The sequence below is a fragment of the Prosopis cineraria genome, unplaced genomic scaffold (genome assembly GCF_029017545.1).
Source record: "Prosopis cineraria cultivar Desert tree isolate PC_DT_omini unplaced genomic scaffold, ASM2901754v1 PC2114, whole genome shotgun sequence".
NCBI classification, from domain to species: Eukaryota; Viridiplantae; Streptophyta; class Magnoliopsida; order Fabales; family Fabaceae; genus Prosopis; species Prosopis cineraria.
In genome coordinates, this window is record NW_026557439.1 from 1 (window position 1) to 21812 (window position 21812).

The following is a 21812-nucleotide window of genomic DNA, read 5'->3' on the forward strand; positions in this document are numbered from 1 at the left end:
CGTATATTTATATTGCATGCTGATATGCAGAAAATTTCAGGCAGAACACAGGTAGGGTCAACCATGTCACGACCTCGTCCAAGACTCAAACCATGAAAGATTGAATTTTTCTTCAAACTTAGCTCAGACGCCTGATTAAATGTTGATTTCAAATGCATTAAGGAGCTCGTGGTATTAAAAGAAAAAAATCTTGGGAGACTACTTCCAATAACGTTCATCCTCAAAGGGCACTAAAATATGAAATGTCCCTTTAAACTAAAAGGGACAGAGGATTTTAAACCTTGCACATAAGGAGCAATTAACCTGCACTGGTACTTCAGTTGATTTTTGAAATCTATTCTTGTCCATAACTCCAACTGGTATTAGCGGCAACTGGTTCTGTTTCTTCCCTCATTCATGTACAAAATTCTGCCACTTTGGACTACAAAGAAAGGAAGTGGACCTACGTAGGAAAATCACACTCACTGATTGGTTTAAAACAGAATAATCGATCCTGAAGGGTTATTGTCAAATGCCAATCTGACATGCCAAGCCGCACTTCGTTGATTCAAGTGGGCAATGACAAAGCTCCAACCATGAATATCAAAGAATATAAAGGGAAGGAACTTTTCTGATCCTAATCCCCTTAGTCCAATGAAAACTCGAAGTTTTTTGCTTTCTCTGCCACTGTACAAATTTTTTTAATAGCACCTAAATTCTCCATCTAGGATTACAACAGAGGTCACAATCAACCCCATTTGGCATGGCTCCAGGCAAATAGCACTACTAACAAATCGAAGATCTTCGATGCCTTAAAAGAGACAAAACATGACCATCCCCCAATCATAATCAATGTCAAAAGTCTCTTGCTCCACTTTTTCTATTTTCCATGTTGTCCCCTTATAAGTTCTATTGCAAATGGTGATGAACCGCAGTTCTGATCAGCAATTTGGTATGGTTCCAAGTTCCAACTTCAAGCCGGGCAGTTTGTACCAACTCCTCGGCTTACCAGAAACTGGTAAAAATGTATGCAGAAAATCATCATATGGACTGCAAGCAAATAAAGGAGAAGAAGCTCAGAGGCTGTGTTTAGGATTCCTTTTGAGTGTTTTCAACACCAGCAGAACGAGCTGCTTGAAATTGAAGGGCATAACGTCTTTGCAGCTCTCTCAGCCTTTCTAGCAGTTCCTGAAATGTTGGCCGACCAGCTGGATCACTGGGGGGAATGAACCAAGATACAAGTCAGCAAAAGATATTTAACAATGGTAACGTGTTCCCGCAGAAATGCTGGCATACAACTAGGTGAGTCACATCATTTATATACCAGTAAAATAAAGCCAAATCATTAAGAACTCATACAATACTACATTTATCCAATAGTGCTATAGTGAATAATAATAGAGTATGAGCTTTTTCCAATGTCCAATTTACATGACAGCACAGTGATGGCTAATAGGCTGTGGGCCCAGTGATATAACTTGCACTATTTTATTTGATAGTTTATAAATGAAATAGTGCACCTGGTGTACCCAAGAATTTTCCCATAGTGTTAATGATAATAGGGGTATTTAGTTGGCATGCTAATTTTCTCTTAGTCAATTCATTTTTCTCTTCATTTCAGAATGAAAAAAGTTTCGATATATAACTTACAAATTTTCTTTTAAGGTTTCCATAACTTGAAAGCAAATATGGGAACAACAGAAAAATATAGTTAGTATATCAGATGCACACGACATGCATGCATGTGTGCTGCTAACAACTTAAGGTGACCAACATTAATTAAATAGTAAACTCAAGGGCAGTAAATTTTCTGGGGACAAGAAGACACAGACTATTTGCCCAAAAAAGGAGGGAGAATTTGAGTCTTGCTACTAACAGCATACAAACAACATTGTTTCACCCATCAAATTATTAGAACAAATAGTTTGCAAGGTTGTCTCTGTTTGTCGCCATTATTTAATTCATAAGTTATCTTAAAAAGGTGAACTTGTCCCCACTCTAAGCATTAATACCATCAAATATGTGATCATTCTTAACAGAAGCCCATACCAAAAAGCTGAAAGAACAAAAATTCCGACTCCCAAAAAGAGGTAGAAAAATAGATGGAATAAGCGTTTCCTATCACCTAGTTCCGTTACGTAAACCAACAAAACATTGTAAAGTCAACTGATGAAACTGCCAATTTGTCATAGACCAGATTACCAAAATGAAATTTGGGCTACTTCGAGTATTCCAGGTAAAGAATGAAGAAACAGAAACTAGAAATGTCAGCAACTATGGAACCATCAATATATACAAAGCACCAGCTCAAGCAAAAGCTCTTTGGATTTCGATTTTGTCATAAAATTTAAGCAGGGAAGTAGGAATGATAAGGTTCAAATGAGTAAAGATGTTGAGAAATGCTAAAGATAATAAGAAGAAACTCAAAATATAGATTTTTAACAAAAAAGAAAACATCTCAAACAGCTGGTCTTAAGAAATTTGTTAAGGCACGCTGGCCAACAGTAGGACACAAGTCATTTTTAATTGATCATTTACTTTACTAGTGGCATAAGATTAATGCTTGTACGTGTAGAGCTGCGGAAAACGAAATAAATTAGTATGGCAGAACGAACAGAATATAATATAAACCTATGCCAGCAGCTCTCAATTATAGCAGCCCACGTAGGATCAACATCCTTCGGAATTTCTAGCCGCTGGTTCATGAACCCAACAGCTCCAATTACCTGCAAGTATCCTAGAGTAACCATTGTTCATATTTGGACTCACCATAATATGACAGTTACAAATATGAATATGACAAATTAATATAATTAAATATCAGAAGGAATTGGGAAACAAATTAATTAACAATAGAAGTTGCAGGTCCCTATGACAAAATAACAAAACAATTCAAAGATCCCCATATCTTCAAGGGCTGGAATAATTTATTTAAGTGGTTTTTCCATCAATATGAAACCAACTCTTTTGGTGGCTTTCGGTTCAACAATCTTACATGACACCTTACTATATACATTCTCCATGTAGGAAATTCAAGGCTCACATATTCATGAAAACTATACCTGCATTGAGTTGAGACTCTCCCAAGGGATCTTTTCAGTTGTAAGTTCCCACAATATCACCCCAAAGCTGTATACATCAGACCTGATATCCCCAAGAAGCAGAGAATATAAAGTATTCAAAATCCATAAGTTCAGTGGGGAGAGAGAGAATAATTAAGCGTACAGATCAGACATACTTCTCATCAGAAGGCTCATTACGAAGAACTTCTGGTGCCATCCATTGAGGCTGCAAAGAAGAAAAAGCTAGAATCAGCAACTTCTTTGTTTGTGTGAAATAATAATGAATTCAAACAAAAGATCTTGTGGCCAACAAAGAAGATATGTGAACCCACCGTGCCCTTTCCTGTCTTTGTCGTGAGATAAGTTTCATGCTTTAGGCGCGAAAGGCCAAAATCACCAACCTGTTCAGCTAGCACATGGTTAATATACTGTCTAACTAAACAAAATATAATACTAGAAATACTCAAGCAATCAAAAGAGAGCGTACAGCCTGACAAATGGAGAATAAATAGAAAAATTACAAGATGCTGACCTTAACAGTCCAGTTCCTATCAACTAGAAGATTTGAAGACTTCAAATCTCGATGAATGATAGGTGGGCTGCAATGATGAAGATAGTTTACACCCGTGCCTATAGAAAGGATAAAAACAGAACATATCTTTAATTAAAGCAAGAAAATATCCAAAATGAATATGTAATACAAAAAAAAAAGAAAAAGAAAAGAAAAAGAAATGAATATGACGCTATATCAACAAAACTTGAATGAGACGTTTTCTCCATAATATTACCAAAGAATACTTACAATGTCTAAAGCCATATGAACACGTCGTCTCCAGTCAAGTTTGGATGTGTTTCTCTGAAGTAAGCGAAACAAGCTTCCACTGAGATGAATTACAGATGAATGCAAGGATAATTAGCCCAACTTGATATATTGTAACTACATGATTAAAAAACAAAAGGAAACAAAAGTTTCTGAACAAACCGGGGGAGAAACTCTGTCACAATGCAGAGACGTTGAGGTGAAGTTACCGCCCCCATGAAAAGAAGGACATTTGGATGTCTAAGTCTTTTCATAACAGATACCTTCACATTAACATCATCATCATATCAGTGTTATATAATGAAGAACTTTAAGGGGGAGGGCCAGTGCTGTGAGGTACTAATATATTAGAAGAAGAGTAGAATATAGATAGAAGAAAATAACTATCAGAGAGGATTCGTGAAGAACTGGAAGAGAAATCTCTTGCATAAACTACTCCAAATTAGTTACAGTCTAAGAAATAACAATGCCAGAAAACTATGGCTCCACTCAATAGCTTATTTGGTTCATGTATAAGTCAATTTATTAGTTTTGCTAATTTTTTTAATTAAAGTGGGAATCAATCTTGGTGCAATTTATGTGTTTTCTTTGAGGTCCTTTAATAGAATTACGATATGTGGAGAGACCTCTTTAAAAGAATCAATCACGTGGTGCTGGGTGTTGAAAAATGTTTAAGATGTTAGCAAATACTTGATGAACTTTGCCAAAGTCTTCTCCTTATAATTGAGGAATATATGCAACAGCTTACTTCCACTTTGGTTATCCTTACCCACATCACTAGAGCTAATCAAGCTAAATCCTATTCAACTGCTCATATTATGGCTACCATAAGTTCATTCCAGACTTTTGGTTCTACAACATCTGCTCATAATATAATACCCATATAAGAGCAGCATGCTACAACGTGGCAATGCCACCTCGATGATATATTTAAAGTTAGAAGGTTAAACATATTGATCCTTCTTCTTTGGCGAACAAATAATTAATAGTCCTGATTGAACAAAATTAAACTCAATGAAGCGTTCCAGTTATCGTTGGTGGTGAATGGAACATGTTTATATCTATAAACCCTTGCCCGACACCTAACATGGATGTAGTTTAGTTTGTCAATAAAAAAATGGCAACCATAATCATCGGGCAAATATCATCAAACTAAAATCTCCCAAGGTAAGCCTCGCACATTCTAAGTAGTTCATCTCTCCCTAGTACATTAGCAACTGAAGTTTTTCTCTAGAAAAGAAAATAAAATTGACAGCCTGAAAGCATACCTCTTGTCTGAAGGACATTATTACATCATCTGAGTATTCTTGCTTGGAGAATACCTTGACCGCAACATCCTGCAGAAATGTGGGAGTTAGTTGGCATCACATAATAGTCATCAGCAATATTTAGTTTGTCTCTGCAGAAAAGGCACATCCCAAATGAAACTCTAGCATTGCCTCAGGCTTGCATTTTCCATATACATTGCGCTGCCTTCCAGAAATTGCTTTACCTTTCAATGAAATATTTGAAATTCAAAACATCATAGGACATGCTGGTAATTTGAGTTGCAACCTAATCAAAATTTGTGCAATATAAAAGGAAAGCCTTAAAGGTTTTGTTAACCCACAGAAAAGTGGACAATTGAAAGAAGCAAAAGAGAATTCTCAAACATAGCTACAGCCACTAGTTATTTCAACATCCTTTTTACACATAGTATATGAACTTGAAATTATAATTAGCAGGAAGAGCAAAGAACATACTGATCCATACCACAGAGCGTGATACACAGTTCCACATGATCCTGCAAAAGCAACAGCAGAGAGGTAAATAGGAAATAGAAATAACATACCAAGCAAAAACTAAACAACAAATTTGACAAGGAAAGAATGATGGCATTAGCAAAGGATGGTAGAGGAGATAATAAAACTAACCAATTCTATGCATGACAACTACACTGATAACATTAGCATAGCTATCAATTTTGGAAATAAGAAATTTGAAGTTATAAAGTTCCAAGTTTTTTGTAATGAATGCTCTATTCTTTTGCTCTTAATACATACACAATCCCAAATCATGACCGTTTGAAGTTTTTTTAAGGAAAAAAAAAAATCTCTACCTTGCCCAATTTGTTCTCCAATTGTCAAGTCTTCCCACAAGATTTCATAATCCAAACAATCGGTATCCATGTCCAATTTATTATTGACTGCACTGCTGCCACTCCCACAGCTGCTTGCACTACTTGTGCTGTTAACATTGAAGGAGGACCAGGATCCTGATGCTTCATTATTAACAGGTCGACCTCCTTCTCCTGCCTGACTTTCTGGCCTCACACAAGAAGAAAGAGGCTTTCGCTGAGCTGGCTCATTTTCTTGATCATTCTGCACCCAGGGCCAACCAACACGGACATTCCTTCCCTCTGACCCATCCCGTTCATATGCTTTCCATGGCCATGATATTGTTTTCTTTTGAATCCATGCTTCAGCCTTGGAAGTTAATACTTTATGACTAGGTTTTCCTTCACCCTCATCACCGTAATCTTTTAAATTTTTTCCTTGACTTTTGTCTTCTTTGTGAGAAAATAGACCAAAAGGAGATGGGGGCACATCTCCCCTGGGTGTGCTAGCTCCACTTGAATTAGCATCTTCTCTCTGGTCTGAGAGAACAGAATCTGAGAAGCTATGCTCAGAATGATGACTTTCACCGCTCCCACCTTCACGATCCACATTTTCTCCCATTCGGATTCTTGACTTCACTTTGTTACTTACCTTGGATGCCTATTATAATGGTTCTAACATCAAAACATGCCATGCTAAATTAAATAAAAGAAACATTAAAAAAATGTTGAATACTAACCAAATTAGAAATTTTTGATGCTATACCAACTTGAAGAGGCTGTTGAGAATCCAGACCAAGTTTATTTGTGATGCCACTTTTAAGATTGCTGGAGCCTGAACCTGTTTCAGAGTGCTTTACTCCTGATAACGGAACTCTCGTGTCAAGGAAGGGGCGTGAATCACTCGAGACCGAAATAACGCCAGCCAAATTTCCATCATCGTCATATAAAGGGGTATTACTAGCTAAAGCGAAAAACTTCTCTCCCATCTTATTTTTGGCAGGGAACTGCCCAATCCATTTCTCTCCCTTAATGACCCGGTTGACTATATCATTGGCTACGGCAAAATCCCTGGGGTCTACAAGCAGTTCAATGCCATCCTTACCGAGGGCTTCTTCCGCTGTATAACCGTATAAATTTTCAGCACTACGGTTCCTGCAAAATTATTACATAAACCTTAAACAATTAAGCTTTTGATGTAGGTCCCAGAATTCTTTAATCGACAGTAAAGAACATTTTATGCTCGAAATAAGTATAGTTGAAAACATATCCATTTTAATCTGAGAACATATAATCTCCAACAGCCTAATAAACGAAAGTCATTACAACTAACGTTTGTATCTCCATTTGCAAACAGAATAAGAAACCACAAAAATAATCTTCACATTCTATCATGAAGAAATTAAATACAGGAAAACTTGAAGTCGAATAAGCTATTCACCAGTATATCATACGACCGTTAAGATCCAATATATGAACAGAGTGCCCCATTGACTGCAAAATATTGAGATACTGCCTATCAGTAAAATTCACAGCTGAAGGGCCCCTTCCAACGCCAACTTCTCCATCATTCTGAGGATCACTGCTACGGCTCTCTCTCTGAAGCGGTGACGAATGTTTAAACGAAGTTGAACCTTTCTTCCACGAAGCAGGTCCATCGAATCCGCCGCCTCCAGCTCTCCTCCTGGACGCACCCAATCTCGAACGCTGCGGCGATATCGAGTGCGACCTCTGGCGATGATGGCTCTGCTCGGCTCGGGCATCGCTCGCGCCCGAGAGCTTGAGCTTGGACATTTCTTGCTTGAGATGAGCGTGACCCGCCTCGAGGTCCTCGATCTTCTTGAGAAGCTCTTCTGGTGGTGGAGTTCCCATTTCGAAGCTAAAATCGAGCTATATCCAAAAGAGAATCTTCAGATATGTTCAACGCAACGAGCTGACAACATGAATTTAGAAAGAAGATTCATCAGTCATCACCCTCTCTTTCTCTTTCTGTCCGTTTCTCTGCCACACAGCCAAACTAGTCCCGAGCTTGATTCAGTGACTCGGCCCCTCTTCTCTCTCTCTCTCTCTCTCTCTCTCTCTCCCCCTTCCCCACAAGATTATTTCAATAACAGCAGATAAACTTGAGGGGGAAAAGCAGATATAGGTTGAAGTTTGATTAGACAAAATGAGAAGGTCTAATCTATCTCTGCTTTCTTCCGCAGTCAATTGCTCATTGAAAGAGAGATTCGAGCTCTGAGGGGTCAAAAAGCTTTTTCGGCCTTGTGTGTGTGTGTGTCTCTCTCTCTCTCTCTAATAAAAATAAATTCAACTTCAGCTTCCTTCTCTTTCTTTGTTTTTTAGGCCAGAAAGCTTCCTTCTCTTTCAGGTTTTGCTCATTATTATTCAACTCCCCCCCCCCCCCCAAAACCCACGCGGGGTTTGGCACTTGTGGAATGTGAAGTACTGTGTCATAATTTAATTCTATTTGGGCTATTTGACCAAGAAATGGCAATTACATATAAATCCAAAAAATCCCACGCGCCTTAACGCGCCAATAATCGTCGCCGGTTGTTGACTATCGGTCCAATCATCGCAGCGCGTCTAACTCATTCTCCTTCGATAGCGTTTGTTGAAGCTCAACTGGCAGATTCTTTTTGTTTTAATTCGAGATAAAAATTTATATCAATCCTTCTTAAACAACGAAGTTTTATGAGAACCCAATTTTAAAAGCAAATTTTGTCTATTCTAAATTAAAGATTAATCACTAAACTGCTATGATGTAAACCTGTCCCAAAGAAGAAAAAAAATTATATAAATTTTTAATTGTAGTTTAGGCATCAATATTCTTTTTTTGCCTAAAGTATTCCATAATTAAGATTAATCTCTTAAAAAATTTGAACATCATTTAAAAAATTATCCTTTCTCAAGCAGTGTTTTTCTTATTTGGTAATGCATTAATTTTATTTTAAAAGTAATATGAAGTTAACTGTTTAAAAACATTAGATATTGCATATAACTTAATAATTTTTTTCCGTAGAAAATATATTTCATTACAAAAGGAAGAGTACACCCAGCAACTTTCTTTTTTTGGCCAATACGCCCAACACCTAATAACTTAATGATTATTGAAAAATATAAAAATATGTAACATCAAAAAAATATAAAAATGAAAAAATGATAATAAAATTTTTTTAAAATATACAAATAATAATTTAGTCTCTTAAAATGTCATAATTTTATTGAAGTCCTGTAGATTTTTTTTACCATTAATAAATTAATATAAATGATCAAATTGTCCTTGTTAAAAAAAAATAATTTACAAATTTTGTTTAAATAATCACAATTTTTCTTCTCATATTCACAATAATGTAACAGCAAATCAGGAACTTAACATGTAAAATTATAATTTGTTGTTATATTGTTGTGAATATAAGAAAAAAAATTGTGATTATTTAAATAAAACTTGTCAATCATTTTATTTTCAATAAGGACAATTTAATCATGTATATAAATTCATTGATAATAGAAAATTTTATAAAAATTTTAGTAAAATTATAACATTTTAAAATACTAACTTATCATTTATATAATTCAAAGAATTTTATTATTATTTTTCTTATAAAAATACATGATCGAATATTTATATTTATTTAAAAAAAAAGGGTTTGTCTTTTTTATTTCATTTTCCCTGCTTCTAGAAGACTCCCGTGGCATGCATTAAATTCAGACAACAATGGACACACATTTTTCCGTTGACAAAGGGTCGAAAATAATAATATAAAATAAATATATTCAACAACTTTTCTTCTCTCAACTAGAATTTTTTATATGAGCATTATATGAAATTTGATGTCACTGACATTTTATTGTCTAAAAATTATATGATAAATTTTGTGTAAATTTTATATTTTACATTAATATTGATATTAATTAGTGGCTAAAAATCAATAAAATTTTTCCCTTTATTTGAGTTGCTTTTTGGTTCAATTCCTTAATTTACCATTACAATTGTGTATATCCATTCAGGTCGTTGGCCAATTATGCAAATTTATTATTTTTTTCATTAAAAAATATAAAATATTTTTAACCAAATCTCGTCCTTCAATAAAATAGTTAATTACTTTTTAACTAATCATATTTTTTCTTATTTACTCCTATTAAACATTCTATAATAAATATAAAATTATTATCAATAGAGGTACTTTTAAAAAAATAATAATTACACCTCAAAAGACTAAAAATACTTTATATTTTTTAACATCTAACTCCTCAAAAAATGCTTTATATTTTTTAACAGAGGAAGTACTTTTTTTCACCCTTATGCATGTGTGTGACAACTGTCATATTGATAACAGGAAAAAAAAACACTAGGGAAAATGACAATATATCCCTCTAAATTCTATAAATGATAATGTAACATCTAAATTTAAATTTTAACAATTAATTTAGATTAATAAAAATTTTAAAGAATATTTAGAGGTAAGTAAATTAGTAGAAGATGATTATCAAATTTAATTTAAAATATAGTTCTAAGTTAAGATTTTAAAAAGTATTATTATTATTATTATTAGGGAAGAAGAAAGAGAAATATAATAGAAAGAAAGATTAAAAAATGAAATGTGTGTGTGTGTGTGTGCATGCATAGGAATTAAAAAGAATAGGAAAAAAAGGGGAGGCGGACGTTCTGCTGTGTAATGTACATACATGCATGCAATATATATATATATGTTAAAAAGAATGAAACGTGAGGAAAAAAGGTGTGGGATCTACAGGTAATTTTTTTAAATCAACAAATGCCCCTTTCCTTTTAATTTTCCTTTTCTTCTCACTTCTCTTTTGCGCACGAATAGAGCAAATGACTGTGAGCGAGTTCATCGCGTGTCTCAGTTTTAAAGGTGAGACTTTCTAATATAATATTTAGGATGAGATTTTAGACTTTTTAAAATTAAGTAAGTGTTTTAAAATTTTTTCTTAGCTATCCATCCTCTTTTATTTCTAATTTTGTAGTGGTAAAAAATTTAGAGTTTAGAAGAGAGATGAATTTATGTTAAATAAATGTAATTGTTGAGGTTGTTAGCGGTATAATAAATATTTTAGAGTATAAATTTATTGATAAGCTTGAAATGTGAGGTTTATGGATCAAATCCTAGGTTAGATTTTTATTAAATCTAAAAATATATATTGATTTATTAAGGTTTAGATGATTATTTGAGATGAGAAATGGATTATTATGGCTATAGAATGTTGGCTCCAAGCTTGAGACTCAATTTTCAATTTTTAGGTATTTTAGGTGTGAATTTATGAAATGAAAAGAAAAATTTTGATAATAGAAATTAGTTTAAAGGTTGATTTTAGCTTATTAAAATTTATTGATGACTAAAAGAAGAGTTAGAAATTTTATTTAATAGTATTAACTCTAGATTTATAATAAGGTTGAGATTAAAAATTATGTTATATATTCTAATTCTACTATTAGAGTTATTTTATTAGTTTCAATAATTAAAACTAATATTTATAAATAATATGTTATTTGTAGATTTGTGTTGTTGATGAAGATTGTGGTGGAGAGAAATTGTGATGAATAATTTATTAAAAAAACCATAAGATAACCATACTTTTCATTTATGATTAGTGTTGCTTGATGTTAGTTAGGTGATTATTGAGAGAATTATAAATTGTTGTTCAGAAATTGCCCTGTTATGGTTATGAAAAAAATTATGATCTATTTTTTTATCCCAAATAATCATCTAAACCTCAATAAATCAATATATATTTTCAAATTTAATAAAAATTTAGCCTAGGGTTTGATCTATAAGTCTCAAATTTCAAGTTCATCAATAAATTTATACTCTAGAACATTTATTATACCACTAACAACCTCAACAATTACATTTATTCAACATAAAGTCATTCCTTTTTTAAATTCTAGATTTTCTACCACCACAAAATAAAAAATCAAAGCAGGAGGATGGTTAAGAAAAATTTTAGAATATTTACTTAGTTTTAAAAAACTTAAAATCTCACCTATAAAACTCAGACACGCTGTGTCAATGAACTCGCTCACAGTCGCTTGCTCTATTCGTGCGCGGAAGAGAAGTGAGAAGAGAAGGAAAATGAAAGAAAAAAGGGCATTTATTGATTTACAAAAATCACCTGTAAGTCCTATGCCCTTTTTCCTCCCATTTCATTCTTTTTTTTTAATATATATATATGTGTGTGTATGTACATTACACAGCAGAACATCTGCCTCCCCCTTCTTTTCCTATTTTTTTAATTCCTATGCACGCATGCACGCACGCGCACACACACACATATTTTATTTCTCAATCTCTCTTTCTATTATATTTCTCTTTCTTCTTCCCTAATAATAATAATAATAATAATAATTTTTAAAATATTAACTTAGAATTATATCCTAAGTTAGATTTGATAATCATCCCCTACTAATTTACTTACCTTTAAATATTTTTTAAAATTTCTATTAACCTAAATTAGCTATTAAAATTTAAATAGAATGTTACAGATAACCTAATTTCTCAAAGTATCATAATTTTATTAAATTTTTAAAGAACTTTTTTATTATTAATGAATTAATATAAATGACTAAATTATCCTTAATTCAAATTGACAAATTGCCTTTGACATGCAAACTTATGATTTATTATTGCATTCTTACAATTTTAAATACTTTGAATCACTTACAAATCAATTCCTTAACTACTTTAACTGTTTGTATACACTATTATAAATTAACATTGGTTACTGAAACTTTTGAATCTCATTATGTGGTTAACATTTTTCAGAAGAAGTTCCAAGTGTGGTATTTAGAGAAGCCCTAGAGGCTTAGTGGTATGGAATTGCTTTCTCTCTTTAGGTCTGGATTTATGATTTTTATAATACATTATTGCCAATGTTAGAACTTTGTTATTTATTGAATATATGGGTTCATGGTTGTGATCGTGCCTTTTAAATAGTTTCTGCACATTATATATTTTGGGATGATTGTAAACATGCATTGTTGAGAAATATTTTTGCATTTATTACGGCATTAATGATACTTAATAATTGAAACTAATATTTATAAATAATATGTTATTTGTAAATTGTGTTATTGGTAAAGATTGTGGTGGGAGAGAAATTGTGAGGAATAATTTATTAAAAAAGTCACAAAATAACCATGCTTTTAATTTGTGATTAGTGTTGCTTCATGTTAGTTAGGTGATTATTGAGAAAATTATGAATTATTGTTGAGAAATTACCTTGTTATGTTAATGAAAAAATTGTGAAATTATGAATATGCATTTTAAAGTATTTTTATCAAGTGAAATGTCGACGAACTTGCTCACAGTCACTTGCTCTATTCGTGCATGGAAGAGAAGTAAGAAGAGAAGGAAAATGAAAGAGAAAAGGGCATTTGTTGATTTAAAAAGTCACCTATGGTTCCACACCCTTTTTCCTCCCATTTCATTCTTTTTTTTTAATATATATATGTATGTACATTACACAGCAGAACGTCTGTCTTTCCCTTTTTTTCTTTTTTAAAATTCCCATGCACACACACACATATATATATTTCATTTCTCAATATCTCTTTCTATTATATTTCTCTTTCTTCTTTCCTAATAATAATAATAATAATAATAATAATAATAATTTTTAAAATATTAACTTAAAATTATATCCTAAGTTAGATTTGATAATCATCTCCTACTAATTTACTTACCTCTAAATATTTTCTAAAATTTCTATTAACCTAAATTAACTATTAAAATCTAAATTGGAATGTTACAGATAACCTAATTTCTTAAAGTATCATAATTTTATTAAATTTTTTAAGAACTTTTTTATTATTAATGAATTAATATAAATAACTAAATTATCCTTAATTCAAATTAACAAATTGCCTTTGACATGTAAACTTATGATTTATTATTGCACTCTTACAATTTTAAAAAGAATGATGTGATTTTCTAAACAAAACTTGTGATTGGCATTTATTATTTCCAAAAATAGCAATATCAAGAATTTAATATATGAATTTGAAATTTGCTAGTACAATTTTACAATTTTAAAAGAAAGTTGTAATTCTTTGAACAAAACTTGTGAAAAATTAAAGGCAATTTTATCATTTATGTTAATTCATGAATGATAGAAAATTTTTCAAGAATTTTAATAAAATTATGATATTTTAAAAAATCAAATTATTATTTATATAATTTAGAAGGATTTTATTATCATTTTTGCTTAAAAACTACCACATGTTTCTTGTTGATAACAAGTGTTTAAAAAAAATTAAGAAAAAACATAATTATAAATCCTTACACTTCGCTCACATTTTATATAGGTCTCTGTATTTTTTTTTATATTATAGGTCTGTACATTTTTATTTTTTGATATTCTTGGTCCTTTCATGAATAAAGTATAAGGATATCGAAGAAATTTAGAATATTAATAAATAAAAGTGTAGAGATTTAAAATACTAAAAAAATGTAAAGGACTATAGTAAAACATGAGTAATGTGCAGGAACTTAAAATTATATTTTTTAAAAAATTAAAATTAAAAGTAGGGAATAAAAGTGGTGATAGGATGAAGTATATGTTTGATGTTTTCAATCTATCATATTCATTTAATTAAAAAATATAAATATTTTTAATCAAACTTTATCCTCAACGAAATAGTTACTTTTTTCAAATTAATCCTATCTTTTTATATTTATCCTTATTTGATAAGATGTCTTGCTCTTAAATAAATATAAAGTGATTTATTCAATAAGAACACTTAAAAAAGACAATAATTATACCTTAAAAAATAAAAAATGTTTTATATTTTTAAACATTCAAACTTTCAAAAAATGTCTTATATTTTTTAATAGGAGAAGTAATTTTTTTTATAAAATGTAAATAATTATTAAATAGAGACAGAATCTTATGTTAAAATTTTTTAAATTGCATAATAATTGAACTTATTAAAATTTACATTTTTCAAATTAATTTTTAAGAAATGTATATATAACAATAAAATTGTAGGTCTGTATATTCCAAAGATGAGGTGTTCTTTCTGTACATGATAGAGTTTGAAAACAAATTATATTTTTTATTATAGTTTGTTGAAATTTGTATACCTTGAGATATATTTTTATCATATTTTAATAAATATGTTTTAAATAAATAAAATAAATAAAACAAGATTATACGAGGAGAGGATACCCAGCCGTCATTTTAATTTAAGTGAAGTGAATGCAAAAGGAAAAAAATTGAAAATAGGTGAATAATACCACTAGGGTAGGTGCAGAATGTGTCACATCAAATATCAGCTTGAAGAGTAATTAAGAGCAGAATCAGAATTATGCCATGAAAAGCACCAGATCTGTGTTTTCCCTCTTTCCTTCTGTCCCCCTTTTTTTCTTTTTTCTTTTCTCTTTTCTCTTTACCTAACGTTTTCAATTGATACTCCTTTTTTTTTTTTAACCATTTTTTCGTTGGCTCTTTATCACATCCTTTGTTCTGCTCAAATACCTTTTCCCCTCTATTATATATTATTTATTATAAAATATACTATATTTATTATGTTTTCATTATCATTAATTCACTGTAATTATATTTTATATTATTTTTATTGAAAAATATAAATGACTTATTCAAACCATTAAAACTATTTTTTTATTATCTTTTCTCTTTATTCAGCCATTCTCAAATATTCTAATGTAATGGGTTGCTTGTATTTCATCTTTTTAATTCAACTAATATTTTTTTAATGTATATACATGGATTCATACTTTAGATATTTTCTATTATCATGCATACATGATACATGTATACAATATACTCAAGAATAGTTTTTCTTTTTTTTTTGTTTGTAAAAAAATTAGGTGAATTAAATTATAAGATAATTGACAACAATTTGAAAAATATTTGTTAAAATATTTAAAAAAATTAATTTTTTAGTTCTCCAACTTTTAAGTCATTTGTAACTCAATCCCTCAACTTTTGAATCACTTATAAATTAGTCCCTTAACTTTTGTTAATTTTTTTCATGTTAGCTTATATCACACATCAATGAGCAAGAGGAGGGTATTTTAAAATAATATATGAAATTTTTTATCCCTCTTATTTAATAAGAAATTTTTTTAAAAATTAAAAAATAAGGACCGAGTTATAAATGAATCAAAAGTTGAGAGATTGAGTCGCAGCGAATTATAGTTGAGGGATTGAGTCGTAGCGAGTCATAGTTGAAGGACTAGGTTATAAGTGAGTTAAAAGTTAAAGGATTGAAAAATTAATTTTTTAAAATATTTATGTATTATTTATTAATAAAATTTTTACATCAATAGAGATAATCGACAACAGTTTTATTTGAAAAGTATGTCAAATATATTTTTTCACAATTGCGCACGTTAGGAATAAAACTTGACAAAATTTCATGCATACAAATAAATGCTTAATCACGGTCATTGTGATTGACCAAGAAGTATTGATGACATCAGCTACAATTGTCAACTGGTCTTACGTTCACAGTGACGCCAGTTTAGATTCCATGTTTCCGTTTCTTACGTGACAATTTATTTCTAACTAATTTATGTCTACAAGCATTTTAAAAGTAATTTATAATTATGAGTGTAATACTGAAATCCAACTCAACCAACTTGTTGAACGGGCTGATAGCGATGCAATTACAAATTTAATCATTAATGTTTAAACAAATGTTGTGAGGAATTTGATGCCTGATTTAATTTTAAATCTTGGCCTGATATAGAAAAAGGCTAAAAAAAATTTGACCTAGAAAAAAACTGGATTCTTTAAAAAGCTAATTTCATTTTTTGGGCTTTTTATTTGTATATAATATGATTTAGGATTTATCTAGAAAAATGTTATTAGCTATAGTACAAAATTCCAAATACATATGTTTTGAGTTTACTCACTCATACTTTAATTAAGATCGTTTTATATTTAAAAGTTATGAAATTATAACTTCTAATATCATTATCTTATGGTTATGTTATAGACAATTGAACATATTATGGATTTATTTTATATACTTATTTAATATCAATTTTTATTTAACTATTATAACATTTGTTCAACATTGATCTGACGGACTGGATAATAAAAATTGAAACCTGTTAGACTTTTTGGTTCAACGTCTAGCCAACTTTTAAAAACAATGGTCGTAATAAATAATTGCCATTCACTAACAATTCAGAAAACATCTAGGGAGAATGCACAAATACATTTATCCAAAATAGGGAGATGGCAATTTAATTTTCCAAAATATGATAATGCTTTTTGAGTCTCAAGGAATTTAATTGTCATTAAATTTTTTTATGAAATGATAAAAATATCTCTTGATTTAAAAAAGTGAAGAAAAATTGTGAAAAAAGTTATCAATGCCAAAACTACTTTAGTCATTTATTAAATCAAACTTATGAATTCTAGAATCAAAGTTGTGAATGAAAATACTTTATTGCACTTTGCAAATTGAGGAAAAATAGAGAGAGAAAATTATGAATACCTAAACCACTTTTGTTATTTGCTGCACTAAAATTATGAATTTTAAAACTAAAGTTGTGAATAAAAAAAGTTGGTTGCATTTTTTAAATTAAGAAATATTTTTTTCATTTCATAAAAACTTTAATGATAATTAAGTTTCTTAAAACTTAGATGGTATTATCATATTTCATGAAACTAAATTGTCATTTTTCTATTTCAGAGAAATTTATTTGTCATTCTTCCAAACATCTAATTCTAGATCAAATTAATACATTCAAATATAAAAAATAAAAACTATTTAATCTACAACATAATTTCAAAGTAAAGTCAGATTATCAAATTGAAAAATGAAGATAAAGGAAGGATTACGTTTGTTTAGTATACAAGAAATAATCCTCAATTAATTGAACAAACTTAAGTGTATGAAAAGGGTAATGCGTTGAGTCAATAAGTAGAAGGTTGTTTCGTACAAAGCATGAAGAAGGGCGTGCACGCACACAACTTGTGGAGACTTGAAAGTGAAGATGAAATGGAATCTTTTCTCTCACTTTTTTAATCCAAACAAACAACAAACAATAATAATAACAATAATATATCATATATTATTGTAAAGGCAAAGAAAGTAAAAGCTTCAATGCTTTCAAAGTTATGATGGGAAAGAAGGGAGCATAGTTCACTGCACTCCCAAATGGGGAATGCAATTGTACAACGAATATTCAGCCTCATCTCTTCGTTATCGCCTGTATCATTCAGTGCTCTTTGTACCAGAAGATAACGTAAAACCAGAATGGCTTTTAGACACTTAAAAGTGGCAGCTTGACATTGAAAAATGAATTATAGTCTGTCTGTCATCAAAACTTTATCAATAAATTATGTTTTCTTTTGGGTTTCAAGTTGTTGGCTTAAGGTAACATTTTGACCAGTTGACGTGGCTACCAGTTTCGGTTCTTTTTTAAACGGTTGCAACCTAACTGATTGGTATGTTGTGAAAATTTCTTGCTTGTTTGGTGGATTTTCAATGTAGGATTGAGTTATTTAAATCAAAGATCAGGATTTTGAGGGGACCAGAGTTGGTGAACTTGAAACAGATTACTTGTTTTTTTGGTTTCTCCTCAAGATTTCTCTAGCAATATCTGTTTTCTTAGACTTCTTTATTAGAATGAAGCTGTATATTCAAATTCTAACATATTCAATAACACCCTACCCTCTCACACCATGATGCAAGTTGCAACTAGATTTTACCCTTATTATAAACATAAATATTAGTTCTTGTATAGTTATTGACTAGACAAATGTGTGTGAAGTCCACTTGCAATTTTTTTTTGGTAAAAAAAAATTTAAGTGACTTGAATTTAGAAGCTTATCAAGGCTGGGACATGCTTCCAAACTCAAAGAACACTCATAGAAGCACTTATAAATTATTCATTAACAAGGTCTTCATATCAATTGTGGGATTTGATCTCATGACCTTATAAATCAAGGGTCAAATCCTTACTCATTGGACTAACTTTTGGTGGTTATCTGCTTAGAAATTATGTTCTACACTTCTTACAGTCCAGTGAAGCCCATTAGAGATGAATTTAAGACCACTATTCATGAACAACTAGACTTGCTGCAATAACAATAAAACCAGTAGGGGAAGGCTAGAAATACTATTAACATCATCTAATAATGCACACATGCCTTGGATTTGTCTTGAGGATATGTTTGGACTGAAGAATGGAGAGGGGGAAAGGAAACCCCAAAAAAAAAAAAAAACAGAAGAAGAAGAAGGACAAGATTTGCTTTATATCCAAATCAAGGGAAATGTCTAAATCAAATCCAACCTTCACTTCCAATCGCCTCAATCCAAACATAAGCTAAAAGCACATTCACTTCCCAACGTTTTCTGAAATCTGGCAGCTGTCATGAGTTCATCCGTTTGTGTTAGAGAATAATAGATCTGCAAAGAGAAGAAGGCATACATATTCAACTATTCATCTGTGACTGATCCACAGAACTTTCCTAAAATACTCGAAAGTCCAGCTTTTGTTACTTAGAACAAAGAGACGTACAAAACCGTGGGAGGAAGGGGGAAAATTAGATAACAGGTAGAAAAGCAAAATCTCCAGAGAAAAACTTTCAGCAGGCAAAGATTTTACAATTATTCGCGAATTCAAGAAAAAACATAGTATAACTATAAGTAGTTACATGACTAAACAATGGCAGGATAAGGATGAAGTTCAATCCTGAGCCCTGACCATGGAATCCACAGCAACTGCTAATTATGGACTCATGAGCAACAGTTTCACAGGAAACCCACTTGATCATGAAGATGTACACAAAATGGCAGCACAACTTTTTTTACACTCCGCCATAACTCTATGAGATTCTTAAGGTCACATAGGCTATAAATTTACTAGTCGCTAGCCGGGTTGCTGCACCAAACATGTCTGGTCAGGGCGGAGGCCTGAATAAAATCCTATTGGCAGTAGAATTACAGCATCAGACCCGGATAACAAGCCAAATCAGCTTTTGCTCAAATGCAAGCCCCTAAGTCCCTCGATAGGTGAGCTTCATACTCTTGAGAGTATGACCAAGGACATATCTAAAAGTCAACATGAGAGATTGCAAAGTACCTAGTTCACATTTTTAGAATCTTTCCGTGTCATGGGCAGCTCAATAATTACTAAGAAGTAGCATCGTTCTGACTCCCTAATATATTGGACTTCACCGCTCATTAGCTTTAGAATCCTCCTGCACATGCTCAGCCCTAAGCCTTCTTGAGTTACCCACAGGTTGCTATTGAACATGTCTTGAATCAATTCAGCAGGAAGACCTTCACCGGGACATACCATCCTTCACAAAACCAAAAAGAAGAAGACACACAAAAATTGAAATAAATTAAGTAGATATTAGAAGCCAAGTGAATAAACTAAGTATGTGAGAGAAACAATTTTGGCACAAATTATCAGGTTTCCTCGTAGAAGAATTGAAAAAAAAAAAAATTACCATGCATTTGGCGAATGATCAGAAGTTGCGATCTTCGTTTAACTTTTCTTAATGGAATATTTTTTCATGAAATGCCGTGATCAAGAGATAATAAAAAGAAAGCAATAACTAAACTCATTTTCAAGGTATACCAGCATAATGTACAAAGAAATTACAATAATGGGGCAGGCCACTAGGCCTTTCCCCCAACAAACATCATATTATGCATTTGCCACAAAAGAAATTTTGGCATCTCTCACTCTCTTTCCAGGGGGAGTTCAGGCAGGCAAATCAGATACTATTAGGATAGCAATTAAGAAAGGTTGTGTTTAAGTCAAAAGCGAACAAACAAGGTTGAAGAAGGCATCTTAAATCCAACCCCAACCAGATTTCTGCCATTTTGAAGGTCACAGTTCAAGTTATATATCATGAAGCATGATGTTGTGTAATCATCAAGAATGGGAAAACATCGGCCTACCCATAGAAGAGATGCAACCCAAAAAATTGGTCCAACTTGCATGGTCAATCAAACAATTAAGAAAATGTTCCTTAACATAAGAGTTTTCAAAACTTTTAAGGCAAGATAAACAAGATTAATTTGAACTAGCAATTCTTTGCAATAGTTTTGCAGTGCTGTATGATGAAATCATTTCATGAAAGGATCTAAAAAATATTAATGATTTCTCATCATGTTTTCATTCTAAAACAGATATCAAGTCAGGGTGATAAAATGGTAGTCATCATCATCAGTAATGCATGCTCAAAGAAAGAAATAATTATTAATGAAATAACAAAAAGTACATGCTAATATACCTGAATTCAGTATGAAGAAGAGTAAGTCCGTCAGAAATTTGTCTTATTCTCGGAAAAACATGAATCTCTACCCAACCATCTGGAGATGGTGCATAGCGCACCATATTCAATAAGAAATCAGCCAAGACCTGTTGAATCCTTGATTGATCACCATATACAGCAAAGGTCTTGATTTCTTCAGGAATATCACGGATCAACTGTAAATTTCTTTCTCTCAGCAATATCATCACTTGGCTAACAACTGCATTGATGACACTTCCAAGTAAAAATTCCCCCTTCTCAAGCTCCAAGGACCTAGATCCAAAAGTAGACAAAGACTTAAGTCTTGTCTTATTGAATTGATGCAAGAAGTTTCAAGGACATTAAAGCAAGCACACTAATTGCCAACAGCAGCAAATAGCAAGTGTATAACTCACGATCATAACACAGACATCTATAATGTACCTTACATGCAGTCAAAGTTTGAAAAATAGACAACTTTTTAACAGCACAAGTTGATATATCTGGATCATAAAAGATAAGTATATTAGTAATTCCCCCCTTTTTACCATATTAGGGGGGAAAAAAATTATTCCATATGCTATTTCTATATGCATCAACAAGG

The 21812-nt window shown here is 31.4% G+C and overlaps 2 protein-coding genes across 2 annotated transcripts; both read right to left on the bottom strand.

Annotated features, from left to right (window-relative positions):
• Window positions 1-437: 437 nt before the first annotated feature.
• Window positions 438-8269, bottom strand: LOC129301438 (serine/threonine-protein kinase BCK1/SLK1/SSP31-like). The gene is made up of 13 exons (XM_054939998.1): window positions 7398-8269; window positions 6697-7111; window positions 5960-6617; window positions 5604-5644; window positions 5130-5198; window positions 4024-4124; window positions 3840-3922; window positions 3574-3671; window positions 3374-3442; window positions 3218-3267; window positions 3042-3123; window positions 2611-2705; window positions 438-1195 (listed from the first exon to the last, which is right to left on the bottom strand). Exons 1-13 carry the CDS (start codon window positions 7826-7828, stop codon window positions 1069-1071), a joined length of 2319 nt encoding a protein of 772 aa, XP_054795973.1. The 5' UTR covers window positions 7829-8269; the 3' UTR covers window positions 438-1068.
• A 10789-nt stretch (window positions 8270-19058) lies between these two features.
• On the bottom strand, window positions 19059-21527 carry LOC129301439 (phytochrome B-like). The gene is made up of 3 exons (XM_054939999.1): window positions 21209-21527; window positions 20044-20263; window positions 19059-19367 (listed from the first exon to the last, which is right to left on the bottom strand). The coding sequence occupies exons 1-2, from the start codon at window positions 21433-21435 to the stop codon at window positions 20044-20046; spliced, it is 447 nt and encodes a 148-aa protein (XP_054795974.1). The 5' UTR covers window positions 21436-21527; the 3' UTR covers window positions 19059-19367.
• Between the last annotated feature and the right edge of the window lie 285 nt (window positions 21528-21812).

What these genes read in the sequence shown, in the direction of transcription:
- LOC129301438 (XM_054939998.1), bottom strand. Translation starts at nt 7,828, where the DNA reads ATGGGAACTCCACCACCAGAAGAGCTTCTCAAGAAGATCGAGGACCTC. An exon ending in TAATGTCCTTCAGACAAGAG is followed by an intron (nt 4,125 to 5,129) that starts GTATGCTTTCAG and finishes GTTAATGTGAAG; the next exon opens with GTATCTGTTATGAAAAGACT. An exon ending in TATGGCTTTAGACATTGTAA is followed by an intron (nt 3,672 to 3,839) that starts GTATTCTTTGGT and finishes TCCTTTCTATAG; the next exon opens with GCACGGGTGTAAACTATCTT.
- LOC129301439 (XM_054939999.1), bottom strand. Translation starts at nt 21,435, where the DNA reads ATGATATTGCTGAGAGAAAGAAATTTACAGTTGATCCGTGATATTCCT. An exon ending in CTTCTTCATACTGAATTCAG is followed by an intron (nt 20,264 to 21,208) that starts GTATATTAGCAT and finishes GGTTTTGTGAAG; the next exon opens with GATGGTATGTCCCGGTGAAG.